Source organism: Nycticebus coucang, chromosome 12, assembly GCF_027406575.1.
Source record: "Nycticebus coucang isolate mNycCou1 chromosome 12, mNycCou1.pri, whole genome shotgun sequence".
Lineage (NCBI taxonomy): Eukaryota > Metazoa > Chordata > Mammalia > Primates > Lorisidae > Nycticebus > Nycticebus coucang.
The window spans coordinates 67,434,230-67,455,797 of NC_069791.1; the positions used below are offsets into that span (position 1 = coordinate 67,434,230).

Sequence of the window (21,568 nt, forward strand, 5' to 3'; positions counted from 1 at the left end):
AGCCTGACTAGGCTATGCCCCAAACAACATTCCCTGTGTGGAGTGCCCACTGTGAACTGGCACTCGCTGAGCAGGCCAGATTCAGAGAGGTAGCAGGGATTCAGGGCCTCTGCCCCGTATTCAACCTTTCCCTGAATAAGGACTCTTATTCTCCCATCCAGCCTGCCCCTTCCTGCTCCTGAAATATTGGCATCTTGAAGAAGGTAGAGGCTTCCCAGTGCAGAAATCCTTTCTTCCTATCCTACCAATGTGGGTGGGAAGTGCTGCTTGTTTTCATTGTGGAAGATCTCTGTAGGGCAGAAACATCTCCTAGCCCTGAACTGAGCTCTCCCTCCCTGCAGCCACCCCACCAGGCTGGGTCACCTGGTCTGTCCTGTATCTATCCTCTCCCAGCACCTGAGCATGGTAGCATGATACTCCTGGTTCTTCCCATCCTGGTTACATGTCCCTGCTGATGTGCTATCCTTTCCATACTCTGCATCTCACATCTCCAGTGAATGGATTTGTGAGATGGGCATTTTCTAATCTCTGGGGAAGTGTCTTGGTACATTTGCATAATTGTTCCAGCCTTCAGATCTAATCATAATAATAACTGGCATGTTCCAGTTCTTGTTGGATTAGGATATCACTGAGTTGTTGGCACAGTATTGGAAAGAAAAGGCTCAAAGTTACTCTTGAAAGAGCTTCCTCTAGAAATTATTAATCTTGGCTTGGTGCCCATAGCACAGTGGTTACACCACAAACCCAGCCTGGGCCACCTAAACAACAATGACAAGTGCAACAAAAAATAGCCAGGCCTTGTGTTGGGTGCCTGCAGTCCCAGCTACTTGGGAGGCTGAGGCAAGAGAATGGCTTTAGCCCAGGAGTTTGAGGTTGCTGTGAACTATGACACCACGACACTCTATTGAGGGCGACATAGTGTGGCTCTGTCTCAAAAAAAAAAAAAAATTATTAATCTCTCCTCTTTGGGTGTAGCTCTCTCAGCTATGCCACCACTACCTTCATCTCCCTGTTTCTCCCAGGCATGTAGCCAGGGATACTTGGCCTAGGGCCTTGTTCAAATCCAGGTGTGCTGTTCTTCCCATCCCATCCTGCAGGCTAGAAATCATATGCCTTTCAGGTACAGAAAGACAAACGGATGCTTAGATGAGAGGTTTTACAGAGGGGGAAATTAAGGCCCAGAGAGGTTCTGGCAAATTAAGGACCAGAACCTGGGGTCTCCTGATTCCTGGCCCAGTTGTATTTGATCCCCTTGACATCCCTTCTGGCCCTACCACCCCTTTCAGGCAAGCGAGATTGGATTAGCCGTTGTCATCACCCTCTCTCATTTTTAGTCCAAGGAAAGGACTTCCCCCCATCCCACCTCTCCCCAGAAGTCTTCCTTGACTAATCCCCTTCTGCTCAGGACAATCTGCATAGCCTCAAAAGAGCAGTAGTCACAGTTTTAAGAGTATTTATCATTTAGCCATTTGTCATTTCCCCTTCTTGTTTCCCAATCAAATTTAGAGTGATGACTAACAAAAGAGGCAGAAATGAAAAAATATCTCCATCCATAGAAGCCAACTTATCAGCCCTCTTTTCTAGGTGTTAGGTACCAGGTTAGGCCCTGACCTTCAGGGCCGTCAAGGCAAAGGCTCCAGAATTCAGTGCTCCCACGTGTTTTAAAAATGCAGGTTTTGGGTGGCACCTGTGGCTCAGTGAGTAGGGCGCCAGCCCCATCTACTGAGGGTAGTGGGTTCAAACCCAGCCCCAGCCGAACTGCAACAAAAAAATAGCTGGGTGTTGTGGTGGGCGCCTGTAGTCCCAGCTGCTTGGGAGGCTGAGGCAGGAGAATCGTGGAAGCCCAAGAGCTGGAGGTTGCTGTGAGTCCTGTGACGTCATGGCACTCTACCGAGGGCAGTAAAGTGAGACTCTGTCTCTACAAAAAAAAAAGCAGGTTTTATTATTATTCAGATATGTGAAGCCCACAGATCAAAAGACAACTGCCATTGAAAACATAGTTCATCACTTGAAGTTTCCAAGAGGAGGGGGCATGCTACACCATGGGGCAGGATGGTAGTGAGGAATGGTACCTGGTTGGTCAGGGGATAGACAGAGGGCCTGAGGGACAATGTAGTCAAGAGCCTTTATTGTAGTTTTCAGAAAAGGAATGGGAGGGCAGACCTAGTAGTTTTAGGATTGGCTGGTTGCTCTGGGGCATAAGGACTATCCCTGGTTGTCTGGTACCTCGCCCCGGTTCCAGAGGAGATTAATGTAGTGGAGTATGAGCTTCATCAAGGTGGTGGTTGCTCTGGATCAGTAGGTTTTCATTAAGGTAAAATTAGTTTCATCAAGGTTAGTTTTCATCAAAGGTGATTAGAGGCCAGTCCTCCAGCCTCTGCCAGCCTCCAAGATGTCAAAGCATCAGGAAATCCAGGGGGGGGTAAAAACACAATTAATGCACCACATTTCCAAGCCTGATAAAGGAGACTTCCATCCTCTTATCAGACACATTCTTTCCTGAAAAGAGGAATCCCTGCCAGGGACCTTTATCTGAGGGGCCAAGAGCAGTGTGGGAGCTTCCCTGCAATGAGTATAGATACTACAGAGGTGTTGTCCTTAAGACTTTCCCTCTCTCCAACAGCTCAGTGCCTGACTGATGGTCCTGCCCCTCCAGGGATCACTCCTGTTTTTGGCATTAGGTCCTTAAAGCAGTTGAGAACAGAGAGGTGCCAGGACTATGGCCTGCTGACCCGATGGGACTTTCCTCTGCCACCCATGCCTGTGTGTCTGAGTCTTCATGTCTCACCTGTATAGTGGGAAAATAGTGTCTGGCTCCCAGAATGGGGCCCTGCCTTGCTGACTAGCACACCCTCTCTCTCTCTTTTTTTTTTTTTTTGAGACAGAGCCTCAAGCTGTCGCCCTGGGTAGAGTGCTGTGGCATCACAGCTCACAGTAACCTCCAGCTCCTGGGCTTAAGCGATTCTCTTGCTCAGCCTCCCAAGTAGCTGGGACTACAGGCGCCTGCCACAACGGCTATTTTTTGGCTATTAGTTGTCAGTGTTTGGCAGGCCTGGGCTGGATTTGAACCCGCCAGCTCTGGTGTATGTGGCTGGCGCCTTAGCCGCTTGAGCTACAGGCACTGAGCCAGCACACCCTGTCTTTTTGCTTCCAGGGAGCCCAGCTGACAATGCTGCCCTCAAGTCAGGTGACCGGATCCTCTTTCTCAACGGACTGGATATGAGGTCAGAGGCTATTGGGGAAACCAGAGCTTGGTGCTGTACCTTCTGCCAAGACTCTTGGGACAGCCAGACCATGGTCCTGATCTCCTTTGACCAGTTGGTCCCCAGGGTTTGTCCCACTTCCAGGGGCAATCTACACCCCTATGCTGGCCAGGACCCCAGTTCATCCTTCCAACCCCAAAATAACCCAGCTCCATACTGAGCACACAGAATGGCACAACTGTGGACTTGATGTGTGGCCCCTATGGGCAGGACAGGGAGGTCTGGTTGGTGGCCATGGACAGGGCTCACCCCAGTCAGGCCCTCCTGGGCTGTCTCTGCTTGGCAGGAACTGCTCCCACGACAAGGTGGTGTCCATGCTGCAGGGGAGTGGAGCAATGCCCACGCTGGTTGTGGAGGAAGGGCTCATCCCATTTGCTAGCGGTGAGACACCCACTGACACTTGGCTTCCTTGGCCCACAGAGACCCTGCCGGGCCACTGTGAATGGGATTTATGAGTGTGCAGGGGAGTCTGCTCTGGCCCCAAACCTGCAGCTTTTCTTCCCAGGGCTTCCCCCAGGTAGTGCTGTAGACCCTCATCCCATACTCAGCCTCAGGGACCCTGCCCCAGGGGTTCCTCTGTCCTTGTCCCTGTACCCAGCTTTGGATAGCAGGTGCATGGAGGCACTGGATGCCACACCTCAGCTCAGGAGGTCTGGTGGCACCACCTGCCAGAGAAACTACATCTGGCCTGAGGACTCTGGGTCACTCATGCCTCTCTTGCCTATGGTCCCAGCAGACTCTGATTCTTTGGATTCCCCCAACCCATCATCAGCGCTCACCTCCCTGCAGTGGGTTGCAGAGATCCTACCGTCCAGCATTCGAGTCCAAGGACGGACCTTCAGCCAGCAGCTAGAGCATCTGCTCACACCTCCTGAGCGCTATGGGGTGTGCCGGGCCCTGGAGAGCTTCTTCCAGCACAGGTGGCTGGGCCAGAATGGTGGTAGGGACCTGACCTGTGGTGTGCCCCAAGTCCTGCTCAGACACACATCTTGTTCTCCCTGCCTGAGTCTCTTCAACCCATTTTCCTGGGGGAAGCTCCATGAAAGTGGTAGCTGGTACCAGGGTCTCTAAGGTTGTGGGTGATTGGGCTACCCTAGGATAGACCCTGACTCTGAGACCTCCTGTTGGAGTCAGGGTCTGTATGAAGTTAAGCAAGTAAGGCAGACAAAGACCACCTGTCCCATTGTTAGTGGGACACTCTTGACAGTCTCATCTCTGGGTACATGGTCCAGGCCCTTGGGTGTCTTTCTTTTTGCACCTCAACTGAAACAGGCTGCATTTATCCTCCTTGGTTCATGGGGTCATTCTCATGGTCTGTACAAAGCCCATCACTTGTTTGTACGCTTTTATTATGTTTAAACAGTTTATATATTTTTTGAAAGACAAGGCTGGAGTGAAGTTATGTGATTATAACTCACTGCAGTTTTGAACTCCTGGGCTCAAGTGATCCTCCTGCCTCAGCCTCCACAGTAGCTTGGACTATAGGTACATGCCAACCACATCTGGCTAATTTTTTTTTAATTAAAATATATTTTTTTGAGACAGAGTCTCACTCTGTCACCCTGCATAGAGTGCTGTAGCATTGTAGCTCACAACAACCTCAAAGTCTTAGGCTAAAGCAATCCTCTTGGTTCAGCCTCTCAAGTAGCTGAGACTACAAGCACCTTCCACAATGCCCAGGTACTTTTTTCTATTATTAGTAGAGATGGGATCTCCATCTTGCTTGGGCTGGTCTCAAACTCCTGACCTCAAGGGATCCTCCCACCTCAGCCTCCTAGAGTGCTAGGATTACAGGTGTGAGCCATCAAGCCTGGCCATACCAGACTAATTTTTAAATTTTTTATAGAGATGAGGTATTGCTATGTTGCCTATGCTGGTCTCAAACTCCTGTCCTCAAGCAATCCTCCTGCTTTGGCCTCCCATGGTGCCATCATGTCCAGCCAAAGAGTTTTAGTAAGATACAATTCCCATACTATATAATTCAACCTTTTTAAGTATACAATTCAGTGGTTTTAAGTATATTCACGAATATGTATAACCATACTCATATCTTGTCAATTGTAGAACTTCATCACATCAAAAACTCTCACTGCAACTCTCCCTACTCCTTTGTCCCTACCCCTGATTTTAAGAAATCACTAATCTACTTTCTGTCTCTGTAGATATTCCCATTCTGGGCTTTAATATAAATGGAATCATATAGTATGTGGACTTTTATGTCTGGCTTCTTTCACTTAGCATAATGTTTTCAAGGTTCATCCAAGTTATAGAATGTACTTGGCTCCTTTTTTACAGTGAAATCATACTCCCTTGTATGGCTGTACCTCATTTAGTTCATCCATTTGTCCAGTGGTGAACATTTTGGTTGTTTCCATCTTTGATTCCCTTTAACTACACTCTTCCCATTTCTTTCTTCTCCAAAGGCCACCAGTATGAGTTTAATAGGCGTCCTTTTGTTTGAAGGTGTTCTTGAAAAGTGGGCATTGCTGCTTAGTAAGATGTGTTTTTTAAACTTTACATCATTGTGCTATGTACAGGTATGACATTTAGTGTCTGACTTTTTCACCCATCACTATGTGTTTAGCTCTGTCCACATTGCTCTGTGTATACTTAATTGATGATAATGGCAGACAATTCTCATAGATCACATGGTAGCACTATCCAGTTTTTAATATTTGCCAGTCTTTTAGCCATGAAGTGACAAATGACATCTTGTTATTTTTATGTAGTTTTCTTTCTTTTTTTTTTTTTTTAAGACAGAGTCTCAATATGTCACCCTCAATAGAGTGCTGTGGCATCACAGCTCACAGCAACCTCTAACTCTTGGGCTTAAGCGATTCTCTTGCCTTAGCCATCCAAGTAACTGGGACTACAGGTGCCCGCCATGATGCCTGGCTATTTTCTTGGTTGCCGTTGTCATTGTTGTTTAGCAGGCCTGGGCTGGGGTGGAACCCGCCAGCCTTGGTGTATTTGGCCAGCGACCTACTCACTGAGCTACGGGCACTAAGCCTATATGGTTTTCTTTGATTACTATTTTAAGCATCTTCTAATATACTTGTGAACTTTTTCTGTGTTTTTCTCTGTAAATTACCTGTTCATACCCTCTGGTGTTTTTTATTCTTATTGATTTGCATGAGTTATATATTGTATATATTATATTTTAGATACTGATTCCTTATTGATTTTAGACATTGTATATATCCTCTCCCTGTTACTTCTATTATTAGTTTTGTTATATCTAATACTAATCTGTTTAAATTGTGCTTCTTTGAACAGATCTCCTTGATTTAGTGTAATCAAACTCATCACATTTTTGGTTTTATGGTTTTGGTGTTTCAAATTTTAAGAAGTCCTTCCCTGCTTCTTGGTCAAAAGATATTCTCATAATTTTCTAATTTTACCTTTCACATTTAGGTTTTTCATCCATCTAGAGTTCACCTATATGTATGGTATTATGTAAGGATCCTGTATTTTCCCATATAATTCAGAGGTTAGCAAACTGTCTACAAACGGGCAAATACATGTAGTAAATGTTGTAGGCCCATGCAGATCTCTCTCACAACGATACAACTCTACTGTTGTATCTTGGGAACAGCCATAGACTATATATGGCAAAGACAATAAATGGGTATGGCCACGTTCCAATAAAACTTTCTTTACAAAGAGAGACAAGGGCACAGTTTTAGCCTACAGGCCATCATTTGCCAATTCCTGATTTAATGAGTCAGTTTTCCTGGTACACTTTGTATGTTTTAGTCTTCACAACAGCTGTGTGTGGTAGATGCTATTTTTATCCCCATTTTACAGATGAGGAAACTGAGTCACAGAGAAGTTAAGTAACTTGATAAAGGTCACTTAGTTGGTAAGTGGCAGAGCCAAGATTTGAATCTGACTTGCTTGGCATGGAATCTTCCTTCCTGCCCACTTCTCTTTCTTTCAAGGTCAGGGGCAGGACATGAGGCCAACCTCTGTGGTCTGAAAATACCATCCATGTCCACCCCCACCCCACTCATCAGGGTGAACCCCTAAGTAATGAACCTCTTGTTTCTGTACCCCCTTTCCAGAAACATTGACACCCTCATTGTTGATGTCTACCCTGTTCTGGACACACCTGCCAAGCAGGTCCTTTGGCAGTTTATTTACCAGCTGCTGACCTATGAAGAGCAGGAGCTCTGTCAGGAGAAAATTGCATGCTTCCTGGGCTACTCAGCCATGACAGGTAAGCATCCTCTGCCCTGCCACTTCTCTGCCTACAACTGCTGGCTGCCCAGCCTCCCAGGGAAACAGCTACATACCTGTTCTTACCTGTGAGTTCTTACATCCCCCACAGATGTGCCCACCTGCCATGCAAATACATGCTTAACACATGAGGGCTTGGCCCACACTTGGTCCCATAGATGTATCTTCTCAGCTTGACTTTTATGCAGTACAACCTGATTTACCACCTAACCACCTGGGGTCTCAGATTTCTCACCCCAAAATGGAAGTGATCTCAGTGACTTGGCTTTGTATTCTGGGAAGTGTGGCACAGATCCAGAAACTTGTATGGTTGCTGCTTATAGACATGCCAGTACGTACTGCCTGCATTGTGAGCACATGGTTGGATCACGCCTGGCTGGTGGCCTCCCAGTGTGCTCTCACGTGCACACACATAAGCCTGTGGGGCGGTGTGCAGCCTTAGCTCCCTGCTGCTGCCTGCCCATTACAACATACCCCACCCCCCACGAACATCCCCCAAACCACACATTCATTGTTTAGGTAGTGCGAATGGGAAGTGTGCCACACCCTGTGAATCAACTCTTTTCTAGGCACTATGACAATGCCTACTGTGACAGTCCCTGCAGATCTGCTATATACTGGCCTTTGTGTGCTTACTATCTGTGGTCTCAGGGACTAACAATTTTCTGGGGAGGGCTGAGGGTTTAGCAAAAAGTTGCATGGTGGCTCACACCTGTAATCCTAGCACTCTGGAAGGCTGAGTCAGGTGGATTGCTTGAGCTCAGGAGTTCAAGACCAGCCTGAGCAAGAGCAAGATCTAAAATCTAAAATAGCTGGGCATTGCAACAGGTGGCTGTAATCCCAGCTACTTGGAAAGCTAAGGCAGAGGATCAATCACTTAAACCCAAGAGTTTGAGGCTGCTGTGAGCTGTGACACCATGGCACTCTACCAAGGGCAACAAAATGAGGCTCTATCCCCCCACCAATAAAAAACAAGCTCAGGAGCCATGCTGGGCAGCACATTTCCCTTACATCTGCCTAGACCTAGAACTTTCTGTTCCACCTGACAAGCCCTCATGTGACTAGGCCTGGTCCAAGCACAGGGCACTGAGGTCATGGAAGCATAAAGACCTAGGCTTTGCTCATGGGAGAAGCCCAGCTGGGGGTGGGCTTTGGCCATCCCCATCAGAGCCTTTGTCCTCAGGTCAGCTCCACCTAGGTACTTCTCCTGTTCCTGGTGTCTGGTTTCTCACCCCAGGGCTTCCCTGCCTCCAGAGTTGTCCTAGAGGCAAGTAGGGTAAGCCCCACAGCCTGGGGTTCACACACTGTGCAGATGACTTCTCCCTGTTTTGGGAGGCTTCTTGACTGGCTCTGAGGACACAGGGGCCTCATGTCCCACAGCAGAACCAGAGCCTGAACTGGACCTGGAGCCTGAGCCTGACCTGGAACCAGAGCCTACTCCTGAGCTCCAGCCACGGAGCTCCCTGAGAGGCTCCTCAATGTGCTGCCGCAGCCTTCGATCCCAGGGCATGGAAGCTGGCCTCAGCTGCGGTAAGGCTGCAACAGGTGGGAAGGTACAACTTGGGCTCAGTTTTTCCACTTACAAAATGGGCTTGGTGAGATGAGAATTCCCAGAGAATGCAGGTAAGCAGGGCTGAGTGGTGGCCCTCCTAGGTCTGCAGGGCTGTTGGGTCTTGGCCTTGGAACTCAGATGTGGTAACTAGACCCCATTCCCTGGCAGGTCCTGGTGACTGCCCTGAGATGCCTCTTCCTCTGATCCCAGGCGAGCGCCAGGCAGGTGATGGCACGTCCCTCCCTGAGACTCCCAACCCCAAAATGGTGAGACCTCTTTGTGTCCAGATGGTGTCAGTACAGATGGGGAATGGGTGGCCCCTGGGGCTGGGCCCAGAAGGCCCAGGTCAAGGTACCCTTGTGGCTGCTGCAGTGACAGATCTCTGTCTCCCAGACCACCCAGGTCTGGCCTCTGAGCCATGTTTGAGCCCTGAGGGGAAGTGAGGGTGGGCTGGACTCACCTGTGCCTCCCTCCAGATGTCAGCCGTCTATGCAGAGCTTGAGTCTCGTCTGAACAGCAGCTTCAAAGGGAAGATGGGAACTGTGTCCAAATCCCGGGCATCCCCACCAGGCCCCAGCCCGGCAGTCACTGCAGGTAGGGTTCAGCCAGCCCTGACTCCAGAGGACGGCACTGGCCATCTTGACTGCATGGCAGGTATTGTCCCACCCTTAGGCACACCCTTGAAGCTTCTCCTGTAGATTGTGGCGAACCCCCAGAGGCTTCCACTCATGGGTAGGGGGCTCAGACCCTCTCATGTTTCCTCTTGCCTTATCTGTGGATCAAGAAAGCAGAGGGCTGCCCCAAAGCAGTCTCAAAGTTAGCTTGTGGCTGTTGGGTAAACTATTAAGTGCACACATTGCTGTGTGAATGGCACAAATGGGAAGATGGTTCCTCTGTAGCTCAGAAGGCAGGAGTCCTGGGAAAGGCTCCAGTGAACCTAGAACCTACTGGGCATGGGGGTTTCTCATGACCTTTGGTCTGGGCTAGAGAAGGCCTTTGGCCCTTTGATTTGTGTTCTGCGAGTCCTGGCTGGAACCCCTGGTGTCCATTCCAAGATGAGCTGCAGCCTGGCTTATCTTGGTCCCTAGTGGTGCTTCCTCTAACTTGCACCAGCCTTTGGTCACCCAGGTTCTTCCCGTACTGTGCCCAGGGAGGGAAAGTGGAATGCCCTAGGACACAGAACCCACCTGCCCTGTGGGACCCTCCTTCCAGCCTACACCTGGGACCCAAGTGCTAGGTAAAGAGAGGTCCTCATGCTTCATCCCCCACCTCAGGACCCAGGATCCTATCCGGCATCTCGTGGCCCAGTGAGCAGCTCCTGCCCTCCCCCTGCTACCACCCGCTGTGCTCAGGGGCCCTGGCCTCCCCCAGCAGCTCCGAGTCCCACCCCTATGCCAGCCTGGACAGCAGCAGGGCACCTTCCCCACAGCCAGTCCCTGACAGCCCCCCCAGCCCAGACCCTGGCCGCCCACCCAGCCACAGGAAGCTCTTCACCTTCTCTCGGCCCATGCGAAGCCGAGATACGGATCGCTTCCTGGATGTGTTGAGTGAGCAGCTGGGTCCCCGAGTCACCATCGTGGATGATTTCTTGACCCCCGAGAATGACTACGAGGAGGTGGGCATGCAAGCAGGCATGGAGGGCAGGAGGTGAGGTGGGGTGTGGAGGTTTGCAAGGCGAACCCTGTCCTTGGGCTTCTGCAAGAGGCCTACTGCCCTCATGATCTTCCCCAGGCTACCCCTCTGCCTGCCCCAGTCTGTCCTAGAATGTGTTTCAGGCTAGCCCACTCCCTGGCTCAAGCTATCCCAATCACACCCCTTGTCCCAGACTATCCTATACCCTCTCAGGCAGACTATCCACCCACAGCCTGAGGCTAATCCGGGCTAGCCCACTCTCCCTCACCTTGCCCCATGCTTCACACATGTACCTTTCCCAGTCTCTCTGGGCCTAGCTTCACCCTCTCTTCTCATTCTACCCCCAAGATGAGTTTCCACGATGACCAGGGCAGCTTTATAACCAACGAACGGAGCAGCGCTAGCGACTGTGTCAGCAGCAGCGAGGAAGGCAGCTCCTTGACCTATTCCTCCATCTCTGACCACATCCCCCCACCCCCACTCAGCCCCCCACCACCGCCACCCCTGCCTTTTCATGACCCCAAGCCCAGTTCTCGCCCCTCTGATGGGCCCCGGGGCCCCACTCAGGCACTGGCAAAGCCCCTTACCCAACTCAGTCACCCAGTCCCTCCACCACCACCACCGCCCTTGCCCCCACCCGTGCCCTGTGCACCTCCCTTACTATCTCGGGGCCTGGGTCACCGGCGCAGTGAGACCAGCCACATGAGTGTCAAGCGCTTGCGGTGGGAGCAGGTGGAGAATTCAGAAGGCACCATCTGGGGTCAGGTGGGTGACCTGGGGCCCACTGATGCCTTGAACCAGGGGAGGATGGCCTGGGCCGCAGCATTGAAGAGAAAACCCATCCTCTGGGCCAATTCCAATATCAGCTGGAACAGCCCCTGCTCCCCTCCTCCCCAAGCAGAGGATGAGTGGAGGCCCAGCCCAAGCACATGCCTATGCTTGGTGTTCAATGTGGGAGCTGAAGCCAAAGATACACTATGGACACCTGGAAATGCTGCCATGCCCACCCTTGAAACCTATCGCTCTTGAAGCTGGACTAGTTTTCTTAGACTCTTAAAAGGGCAGCTAGCCCAAACTACTGTACATCAGCCTGCACCATTCCACTTTGATACTTAAATTTCCTCCCACACATCACTGCTAGTATATACTAGTATATACTTGAACACCTTCAGTTATGGGGAACTCACTGCCTGTCAGAGCCCTCCTTCCCACACTGGACAATTTTAACCATTCTTTGTATTTCTGAAATCTCCCTTCCCTAAGATTCCCATGGCCTGTTTTCCGTCTGGCCCTTTAAATCAGGCACAGAAAGTATATTCCCTTGTCTACAGACCAACCAACCTTTAAGATGAACAAAGTTCACCCTACCCCTGTTTTTTAGGTCATTTCCTTAGCGTGTAGTTTCTTTCTTTCTTTTTTTTTCTCCCTTTTTTGCAGTTTTGGCCAGGGCTGGGTTTGAACCCGCCACCTCCAGCATATGGGTCCAGCGCCCTACTCCGTTGAGCCACAGGTGCCGCCCAGCATGTAGTTTCTAATCCACAGTCCAGTGGCCATGTCCCTTTCAAAGAGCAGGCCCTATATGGAACTCCCAGTGGGGCTCAACCAGCTTATAAGAGAAAACAAGGTTCTCGCCTTCATTGACCTGGACATCATATACCTTTTAACATGGCCTATGGTCCTTCCAGCTTTTGGGGTACCCCATCCCAATGCTCATGCCCAACATCATCCTCAACCCCAGTTTCTTCATCTTCTTGGGACCAATAGCATGTTCTCATATGTAGTCACGCTATGCAAGGCATGCCTGTCATTTTTCCCTATTGCCATCTCCTGGGTCCTGGTTCTGTCTCCTGCCCTCCCAGCCAAGATGATATCAGCCCATGTCTCCAGGGAGCCTTTCCATGTTGCTAATAAAGATGCTCAGTAGGACAAGGCCACAAACAGGAACCTATGGGGTCACCTGGAGACCTTAGTCCTACCAGCCTTAGATGGGTCTTTAAGCCTTCTCCACAGCATGGTACTTCCACTGGTTACTGAAGTTGGACACAAGGACACAGGTCACACATCTGGCCATGTCCAAGCCCATACCTGATGTACCTGACTTGCGGCCATTTCTTTGCTTGTCTTTCCTTCTGGCAACTGCCCCCTCCTACTCTCTGTCTTAGCCCCAGATAGCTCTCACCTGGGCCATTCATCACCGCCACCTGTCCAGCATCTAGCCCCTGCGTTTTCACAGCTTCAGCACTCCTAGGACTGGCTCCCTCTGCCTAGGGCAGCTCCGGTGAACTTACTCTCATCCAAGAAGGCCTGGAAACAGGGCCAGACCCCTCAATCACCACCTTTAGCTGCCTTGGTAGACTCTATCCCTTCACAGCTCCTTTATGTCTCCTGCTCCAGCCCCACTTGCTGGCTTCTGCATGACTAGAGTTTCACATATGAGTGTATTTTTTTTAGACAGAGTCTCAAGCTTTTATTGTGGGTAGAGTGCCATGGCATCACAGCTCACAACAATCTCCAACTCCTGGGCTTAAGCGATTCTCTTGCCTCAGCCTCCCAAGTAGCAGAGACTACAGGCACCTGCCACAGTGCTGGGCTAATTTTTTTGTTGTTGCTGCAGTTATCGTTGTTTTAGCTGGCCTGGGCCAGGTTCGAACCTGCCAGCCTTGGTTTATGTGGCCGGCGCCCTAACCACAGAGCTACAGGTGCCACCAATGTATTTTAACTGTAAGAGTTGCTGGCTTACCACTCGACGACTTGGGTGATTTGACTTCTATAGTCTCCTCCCTCTTTTGGCTTCTTCCCAGGCCTGAGGGGTGCTTTCCCTCAGGGAGCTCCCAGAAAAGCCCTGAGTGTGGGGATAGGGGAGAATTGTCCTGCCACTGTTGTTCTTCCTACTTTGAGCTTCCCACCCTCCTTTGCAGCTTGGGGAAGACTCTGACTACGATAAGCTGAGTGACATGGTGAAATACCTTGACCTGGAGCTCCACTTTGGCACCCAGAAACCTGCTAGTGAGTGGGCCTGAGGGCCCTAGGGGAATCCCAGATTCCACACCAACTGTGTCAGCCCACCCACTTGTGTTCTGTAGCATCCTCAGGCTTAGAGTCCCCAAGGGCTGCACTGACTGCTGTTTACTAATTCATCTTCAAACCTGCAAACCTGGAGTTGATTTCTCAGATGCTCCGTTTTTTCAGCCTCAAAGTGGAGATAATATCGCTTCTCGGCCTTTTGGCTAAGATCATGTGTAGTATCAAAGTGGAGACAATAATAGCTAGCATTTATGGTGTGCTGCCCAAATATTAGACATTCTCACTTCTAAATTAATCCCATGACAATTCTATAAGGTACATACTATAATCAACCTACTTCTTGAGGAAGCATAGAAAGGCTAGGTAATTTGCTCAAAGTCACACAGAATAAGGTGGACAGGACGCTTCCTCAAATACATCTCCCCGTCTCCTTTGCTATCACCCCTTTCTGGTTATCTCCCTAAAGTTAGTTGTTGAGCGGGACTCCAAGCAGCCATAGTTTTATGTGGCAGCTGGTCCCAGGATGGAGGAGAAAGGCCCTATTTGGTTCAAGAATCATCTGAAAGGCCGAAAGCTCTGCCAGCTGAGTCCCAAAGGCTCAGGGGAGAGAGGGCATTTAAGGGCAGTGGATGGGGTGGGAGCGGCATGATACACACAAGCTGTGTGCCTGACTAGACCTGATGGTCTACAATTTGAGGAATGAGGGGACTGTGGACATCAGGAGTCAATTCAGTCAGGGTCATACTGGGGGACGAGGTCTTGACTGTTGGCTGTGGCCACACCAGTCCTGGGCCCTCCCACGGCATTCTCGGCCTAGCCTCTCCTTAAACTATCCAGTTTCCCTTCCAGAGCCGATGCCCAGGCCCGAGCCCTTCAAGAAGAAGGAGGTGGTGGAGATCCTGTCCCATAAGAAGGCCTACAACACCTGTGAGGGGCGAGGACCCCCTAGGGGTGCAGGGGGAGGGCGGTAGCCCTCCGTCTGGGCCGCAAAGCCTCATACCTGCCCGGGTGGGTGACAGAGATTAGACTGTAGGCGCCCGGACCCCTGTTGCCCAGCTGGGTGAAGGCCCCCTCCCAGGCCCCAAAGCTAGCCGGATCACACGCGGGCGCAGTTGCCGGCCTTGGATGCACCTGGTATCCGCCCCGCCCTCACTCGGTAATCGGCTGCCGGGTTGGGGCCCGGCCTCCAGCTGCATCCTCTTCGCAGGGGATGTCCCGGCCTCCAGCCGCATCCCCTCGCAGGTCCCGCCCTGGTTCCTGGCCCCTCCCCCCCAGACCCCACCCAGCCTCTTAAGTCTGTGAGTCTCGGAGAACCTCGCCCTAGCCCTTTAGTCGGTCGCAGAAGGACTGTGAGGTTTCTGGACCGCCCCGGCCCCGGCCCCGCCCCCGCCCCCGCCCCCGGTCCTTGTATCCCCTCTCCCGGGACGCCGTAGCCCAGGCCCCGCCCCTGCTCACCTCGTGGCCCCGCCCTCAGCCATCCTCCTGGCGCACTTGAAGCTGAGCCCAGCGGAGCTGCGGCAGGTGCTCATGAACATGGAGCCTGGGCGCCTGGAACCTGCGCATCTGGCGCAGCTGCTGCTCTTTGCACCTGACGCCGACGAGGAACAGCGCTACCAAGCCTTCCGCGAGGCGCCCGGTCGCCTCAGCGAGCCAGACCAGTTCGTCCTGCAGGTGAGGCGGCAGCAGCTCCGGCCCGGTGGCCTTGGCGGTCTCAGGGCTCGCGCTGTGGCCGGGGGCTGCTTTGGCTCCGCACCCCTTGGGTATCGCCACCGTTCTTACGCTTCTTAGTCCCAGTTTTACACCTCTGACGGCCAGTTTCCACCCGGGGTCTGAGGCGGATGGGATGCAGGCTCCCCTAAGGGTTGTACTTGTTTTTCTACGGCCACTAGCCCAGGCAGCCAGCTGGCCCCTAACCCAGGTGGGGGAGGGGCAGGGGATACCCTCGGGGAATAGTTGAATCCTGGCCCTCTCTCCGCGACAGATGCTTTCGGTTCCCGAATACAAGACCCGACTGCGCAGCCTCCACTTTCAGGCCACCCTTCAGGAAAAAACAGAGGAGATCAGAGGCAGCCTCGAGTGCTTGCGCCAGGCCTCCCATGAGCTCAAGAATAGCCGGAAGCTCGCCAAAATCTTGGAGGTCAGGGACCGCCATCCCCTCCCCGGTATCCTAAGCGCTTCTCTACCCCATGAGTTTTTCAGCCTTGAGGTCCATCCAGACAGCTGGGCCGGGGTGGGGTGTTGGGAGGATGAATACCTGGCAGGATCCACCTGCCTTCTCTCCACAGTTTGTGTTGGCCATGGGAAACTATCTTAACGATGGACAGCCCAAAACCAACAAGACCACAGGCTTCAAGATCAATTTTTTGACAGAGGTGAGAGGTCACTTGGTGATAATGGATTGGCTTACACTACCAGCCAGCGAGGGGTTTAGGTCATGCCTAACACAAGATGTGGCAGAGGGGAGGAGAGAACATTGTGATCAAGAAGGTCTCTCCTGCCGGGAGGAAAAGCTAGCTGCCCTGAGTCCAGGACTTGACTGCAGCAGAGGTTGGGGATGGCATGGGAGAAGGTGGCTTCCCCAAGCCAAGTCTCAGGATGTAGGAAAGTGGAAGGTAGAAGGGGAGTTGCAAAGAGTGTCAAAGGCCTGGAATTGATGCCACGATCTAGGAGAAGCTGGGTGCATGTGACCAGGGAGCACTTAAGGAGTATGTGTTGGGGTTCACTTGCAGCTGAACTCCACCAAGACGGTGGATGGGAAGTCCACCTTCCTGCACATCCTTGCCAAATCACTGAGCCAGCATTTCCCTGAACTCTTGGGCTTTGCTCAGGACCTGCCCACTGTGCCCTTGGCTGCCAAAGGTAAGCTGGGTGGATGGGCAGGGAGGTAGAGGAATGCTGTCCTGTTCTGGGAGGGTGGCCCCATGAGGCTTTGGTCGCCCTCCTTACAGTGAACCAACGAGCATTGACCAGTGATCTGGCTGACCTCCACGGCACCATCAGTGAGATACAGGCCGCCTGCCAGAGCATGTCCCCCTCCAATGAGGACAAGTTTGCTGTCGTCATGGCAGTATCCTCTGAGCAGACTGTCTTGGCATTAAGCTGGACCCTCGGGTGGTTGGGTAGAGTTGGCTGTGGCTCCAGTGGCCACCACAGACCCCAACTCCCAACAGAGATTCTGGACACAGGCTTCTGTGGCATTTAGGGGTCCTGAAAGAGGTTCTGTCTTGGGTCATTTAGAATCCAAGTGCAGGCCAGGTACAGTGGCTCATGCCTGTAATCCTAGCGCTCTGGGAAGCTGAGGTGGGTAGATTGCTTGAGCTCTGGGATTCAAGACCAGCCTGTGCAAGAGCAACACCTGGTCTCTACTAAAAATAGAAAAACTAGCCAGGCATCAGGGTGAGTGACTATAGTCCCAGCTACTTGGAAAGCTGAAGCAAGAGGATCACTTGAACCCAAAAGTTTGAGGTTGCTATGAGCTATGATGATGCCACCACACTGTACCCAGGGCAAAAAATTGAGACTGTGTTCTCAAAAACAACAACAACTAAGGGCATATGTCAAGTCTATGTGTAACTGAAGCCCAAGCTCTTTTGAGTGCCCTAAAGCCGTTGCCTTGCCCCATCTATCCTCGTGGCCAGTGGAGTCCAGACCTAAGTCACATACAAGAAGAGGCCTGCCAGGCTTTACCAGCCTGTCACCCCCTCACACTCACCTGCTTCTCACTGTCACCCCCTCACACCCACATAACACCTAGATATTTTGCAGATGTTGAAACTGAGACTGTTTAAGTGAGGGTTCATCCATTCTAGCATCCCTCAGTATAGGGGTATCTCCCTGCTTCCTTGGGCTTGGGGAGGGTTCCCCAGAGAGAAGACAGCCTCTTCAGGGACTTGACCTGAACCATCAGATAGGCCTAGGCCCAAATCCTGACTCATTTGCTCACTGGCTATGTGATTCTGCCCAAGTCTTATACCCTGAGCCCAGTTTTTTCATCAGTAAAAAGAGAGGTAGTAAGAACCCCTATTACAGGGGGCTGTTGTACTCATTCACTGAGTGTGATGCTGTCAGGTTCAGCCCTGGCTCTGACACTGCACTCAACGTGTGGTCTTGGGATAGTTGCTAAAGTCCTCTGTCTTTTAGTTTCTTTATATGTGAAACAGGGATAATCTACCTCATAGAAGTATTATGATGATTAAATAAGAATAGAGGCTTGCTTAGAGCAAAGCTTGGCAGAGATTTAAGTGGTGAAAAAATGATAGCAATTCAGCCACTCAATCTTTCCCCAGGAATTACTGTGCGCCAGATGCTGTTCTAAATACCAGAGGTACATACAGGGAACAAGCTTGCACTTAAGGATAGAAAATGAACTTGAAAGCAATTTCATATAATGACAAATGCTATAGAAAAAGAGAGCTGGGCATAGTGGTTCACACCTATAATCCCAGCACTTTGGGAAGCTGAGACAGGAGGATCACTTGAGCCCAAGAGTTTGAGACCAGCCTGGGCAACATAGTGAGACCCCATCTTTACAAAATAAATTAGCTGAGTGTGGTCGTATCCTCCTGTAGTCACAGCTACCTGGGGAGACTGAGGTAGAAGGATTGCTTGAGGCCAGGGGTTTGAGGCTGCAAAATCTAGGATTGGGCCAGTGTACTCCATCCTGAGTGACAGAGCAAGACCCTATCTCTATTTAAGAAAAGAAAAGAGAGAAAAGCCTAGAGAGTGACAGAAGGGATATTGTAAGTGGGTGGTTGGGGGAAAAGGGACTGATGGCCTCTGAGCAGAGTGCCAAGGTGAAAGGCCTGAGGCTGCCATGGCTATGTAGGTTCCTGGGTGAGCTTAGTGGGCAGTGGGACTGACACCTCTGAACAGGCCACCCCTCTCCACTGACACAGGGCCTGGTCCTCTGAAGGACTCGCTCAGCCAGAGTGAGAGTGTGGCAGCTGGGGTGCTGTCTGGGGGCACCCAGCGTGCTGGCTGTTTCCTTAATGGAGTCCCATCAGTCCTTCCTGGAGACAGCCCAGCCAGCACTTCGGGCACTGGATGGGCTGCAGCGTGAGGCCATGGAGGAGCTGAGCAAGGCACTGGCCTTCTTTGGGGAGGATTCTAAGGCGACTACCTCTGAAGCATTCTTTGGCATCTTCGCAGAGTTCATGAGCAAGTTTGAGGTAAGCCATGGTGTTGGCTTCCAGGCCCCTTCAGAGAGGTCAGGGCCAAAGGGCAAGTGAGAAGGGTCCTCCAGAAGACCAGGGTGGAAGTGGGTTTCTAGTGAGTGACACGTCCACACAACCCCCATGGGGGGTACTGCAGCCTCCGTGCTGGTAGTGGGTAGGGACATGATGTTTGAGTCTCCTGGAACCACTGACCACTGGTCCCTCTGTATTCTTCCCCAGCGAGCACTCAGCGACTTGCAGGCCGGAGAGGGCCCACGCAGCTCCGGGATGGTTTCTCCCCTGGCCTGGTGATAGCAACTAGCTGGGTTCTCTGCGGCCTAAGCTCGGAGACCAACATCAGAGACTACACTCAAGGGGGCCGCCTGGATGCCACTGAAGACCGGTGCTGTGGCACCCCAGGCACTGTGCAAGCAACTGCCTGCCTGACCCTGAGCAGCCTGGCCCATTGGCTCCTGGAGGGAAGGGCCCAGCCACTCACCTCCAGCTACCTCAGCTTCTCTGCCTGGGGCCTCCCTACCCGCCCTCATTCAGTCCCTTGCCCTTAGCTGGACCCAGAGTTCCTGAGGAGCCTGCCCAAGAGGTCTGAGAACCAGTGGCCCCACTCTCCTGCTCTGCTCCCGTTCTGAGACCACAGGTGGATTGCAAAGAGGCTGCTGTCCTGGGGCAGGGTCTGTCACTGGCCTAGCAACTTGGCTGGAGCGTGGCAGGATGTGTGAACCCATTTCTGAGTCCAGGAGCCAGGAGACTGACACCCTAGAGCACGCCACACACAGCAGGCTTGAAAGCAAGCCTGGATCTTGAGAGCTAGAAGAAATTGCAGTTGGCTGCTACTGAGGAGGGGACAGGAGAACAGAGGGCTGGAGTAGGAAAACACTGTATGTCAGATTGCAGGATTGAGTTTTTAGTCCAGTGGACAAATTCAAACCCGTTTAGAGGTGGCCAGACTCAAAGTGAGGAGATTGGGAGTGGAATGGGGATTGTTATGGTTAGGGGCAGAGAGAACAGGAAGATGTTTAGGTTTGGGTGAGCAGGATTTTGTGGCCCACTGCTGGGTTTCTTACCTGATGGGTGATGACATTCCCTGGAAGGGGTCATGTAGACAGAGAGGTTTGAGGGCAAATGGCACAACTGGGACATATTTTGAGATTTGAGAGGCTGGTTTATATGTGTTTGGGGATAGAGGAGGGAGTTGTATGGATGTTAGGAATAGGAGTGTGGTCAGGGAGGGTGTGTGACTTGTTTCACTTTTTTCATTCTCCAGTAAGCAGATGCCTGTATTAGACAGCTTCCCCTGTTAGCTTTTCTCTTTTTCCAGAGAAGTCTGAAATGGGCTTTAAACCTATCTCTTGGATTATTTTTCTCCCACTGTCATCAAATGGTTAATGTTGCTCTTGGGTAGTATTTGGAACCCATTCAATTCTTCCCAGTCTCCCACAGGCCTTTCTGTGAGGCCATCTTACTTCTTTTTTTGTTCCCTACTCACAGCTACCATATAAAAATGGTTAAACCAAAATGTGTACTTCAACGGGGTGGGTGGGGGGGTTGGGAGGTATTGTTGATGAGGTACATTTCTCCCTAGCAGCTCAAGCTGGATAGTTTCTGCAAATTCCCAGTGCCAGCATCTCTGGAAAACATTTCAGAAGGTCGGTTAAAATCTCCACATGAGGTCTGTGGAGATCATAGATTCCGCCAGGGGTGGTGTCCACACCCAGGTACCTACATGGCATTTTCCTGTGTGTTAGAAACACATGCTCTCAGGCCAGACACGGAGGCTCATGCCTATAATCCTAGCATTCTGGGAGGCAGAGGCATGTGGATTGCTTGAGCTCACGTGTTTGAGACCAGCCTGACCAAAAGCAAGACCCCTTGTCTAAAAAAATTAGCCAGGCATTATGGCAGGTGCCTGTGGTTCCAGCTACTCAGGAGGCTGAGGCAAGAATTGCTTGAGCCCAAGAATTGGAGGTTGCTGTGAGCTATGACGCCACAGTACTCTACCGAGGGCAACAAAGTAAAATTCTGTCTCAAAAAAAGAAAGAAAGAAATGCACGCTCCCTCTAGGAATCCAGCCTCTGGCTTGCATAGATTGGCAAGTCAAATACTAGTTAGATTTTCTCCCTAACATGCCTTGTATTGGTTATCAACTTGCCATAATGCTATGTAACAAACTGTCCCCAAACTCACTGGCACTTACTATTCATGAATCTATGGGTCATTAGGGCAGTTCTCATCTGAGTTGGGCTCAGTAGGGTAATTCATGCATCTGCAGCCAGCAGGGAGTCAGCTGGGCAGCTTTTCTGATCACACAGAGCTCTCCCATATCTGGGGCCCTAGCTAGGAAAGTTGGGTAGCCTCCTGTGGTCTCTCATTTTACACTCAAATAAATAGCCAGGTGTGTTTACATGATAAATATCAGACAGCCATCCAAGAGGACTAACAAGCAAAGACACAAAAAATGGTTTGAGGCTTGGACTCAGAACTGGCACACCATTCCTTCTGCCACATTCTTGTGTCAAAGCAAGTAACAAGGCCAATCCAAATTCTAGTGGAGGGAAAATGGGCTCCACTCTTGATGGGAGCCATTGCAAAATTGCACAACATGTGGATTCAGGAATGAATGGAGAATCCGAACAATTTTAGCAACCGTTCTACCACATGCCCCCTTGGCCAGGCACACTTAGCCTCGT

The 21,568-nt window shown here is 51.2% G+C and overlaps 1 protein-coding gene across 10 annotated transcripts in view; it reads left to right on the plus strand.

Annotated features, from left to right (window-relative positions):
- Nucleotides 1-20,405, plus strand: part of GRID2IP (Grid2 interacting protein) — a 35,530-nt gene extending 15,125 nt beyond the window's left edge. For 3 of the 10 annotated variants that reach the window (XM_053557415.1, XM_053557409.1, XM_053557413.1), the window contains 18 exons: nt 3,155-3,224; nt 3,550-3,644; nt 4,000-4,183; nt 7,328-7,482; nt 8,883-9,032; nt 9,223-9,320; nt 9,531-9,648; nt 10,329-10,669; nt 11,035-11,451; nt 13,605-13,692; nt 14,560-14,637; nt 15,185-15,381; nt 15,692-15,847; nt 15,996-16,082; nt 16,440-16,569; nt 16,659-16,777; nt 18,714-18,878; nt 19,104-20,405. In XM_053557415.1, coding sequence (XP_053413390.1) covers nt 3,155-3,224; nt 3,550-3,644; nt 4,000-4,183; nt 7,328-7,482; nt 8,883-9,032; nt 9,223-9,320; nt 9,531-9,648; nt 10,329-10,669; nt 11,035-11,451; nt 13,605-13,692; nt 14,560-14,637; nt 15,185-15,381; nt 15,692-15,847; nt 15,996-16,082; nt 16,440-16,569; nt 16,659-16,777; nt 18,714-18,878; nt 19,104-19,175 — 2,720 coding nt within the window. In that variant the 3' untranslated portion in view covers nt 19,176-20,405. Of the gene's footprint in view, nt 1-3,154; nt 3,225-3,549; nt 3,645-3,999; nt 4,184-7,327; nt 7,483-8,882; nt 9,033-9,222; nt 9,321-9,530; nt 9,649-10,328; nt 10,670-11,034; nt 11,452-13,604; nt 13,693-14,547; nt 14,638-15,184; nt 15,382-15,691; nt 15,848-15,995; nt 16,083-16,439; nt 16,570-16,658; nt 16,778-18,605; nt 18,879-19,103 lie in introns of all 10 variants that reach the window. The other 7 variants (XM_053557407.1, XM_053557411.1, XM_053557410.1 and 4 more) reach the window with 5 other exon arrangements.
- The last annotated feature ends 1,163 nt before the right edge of the window (nt 20,406-21,568 follow it).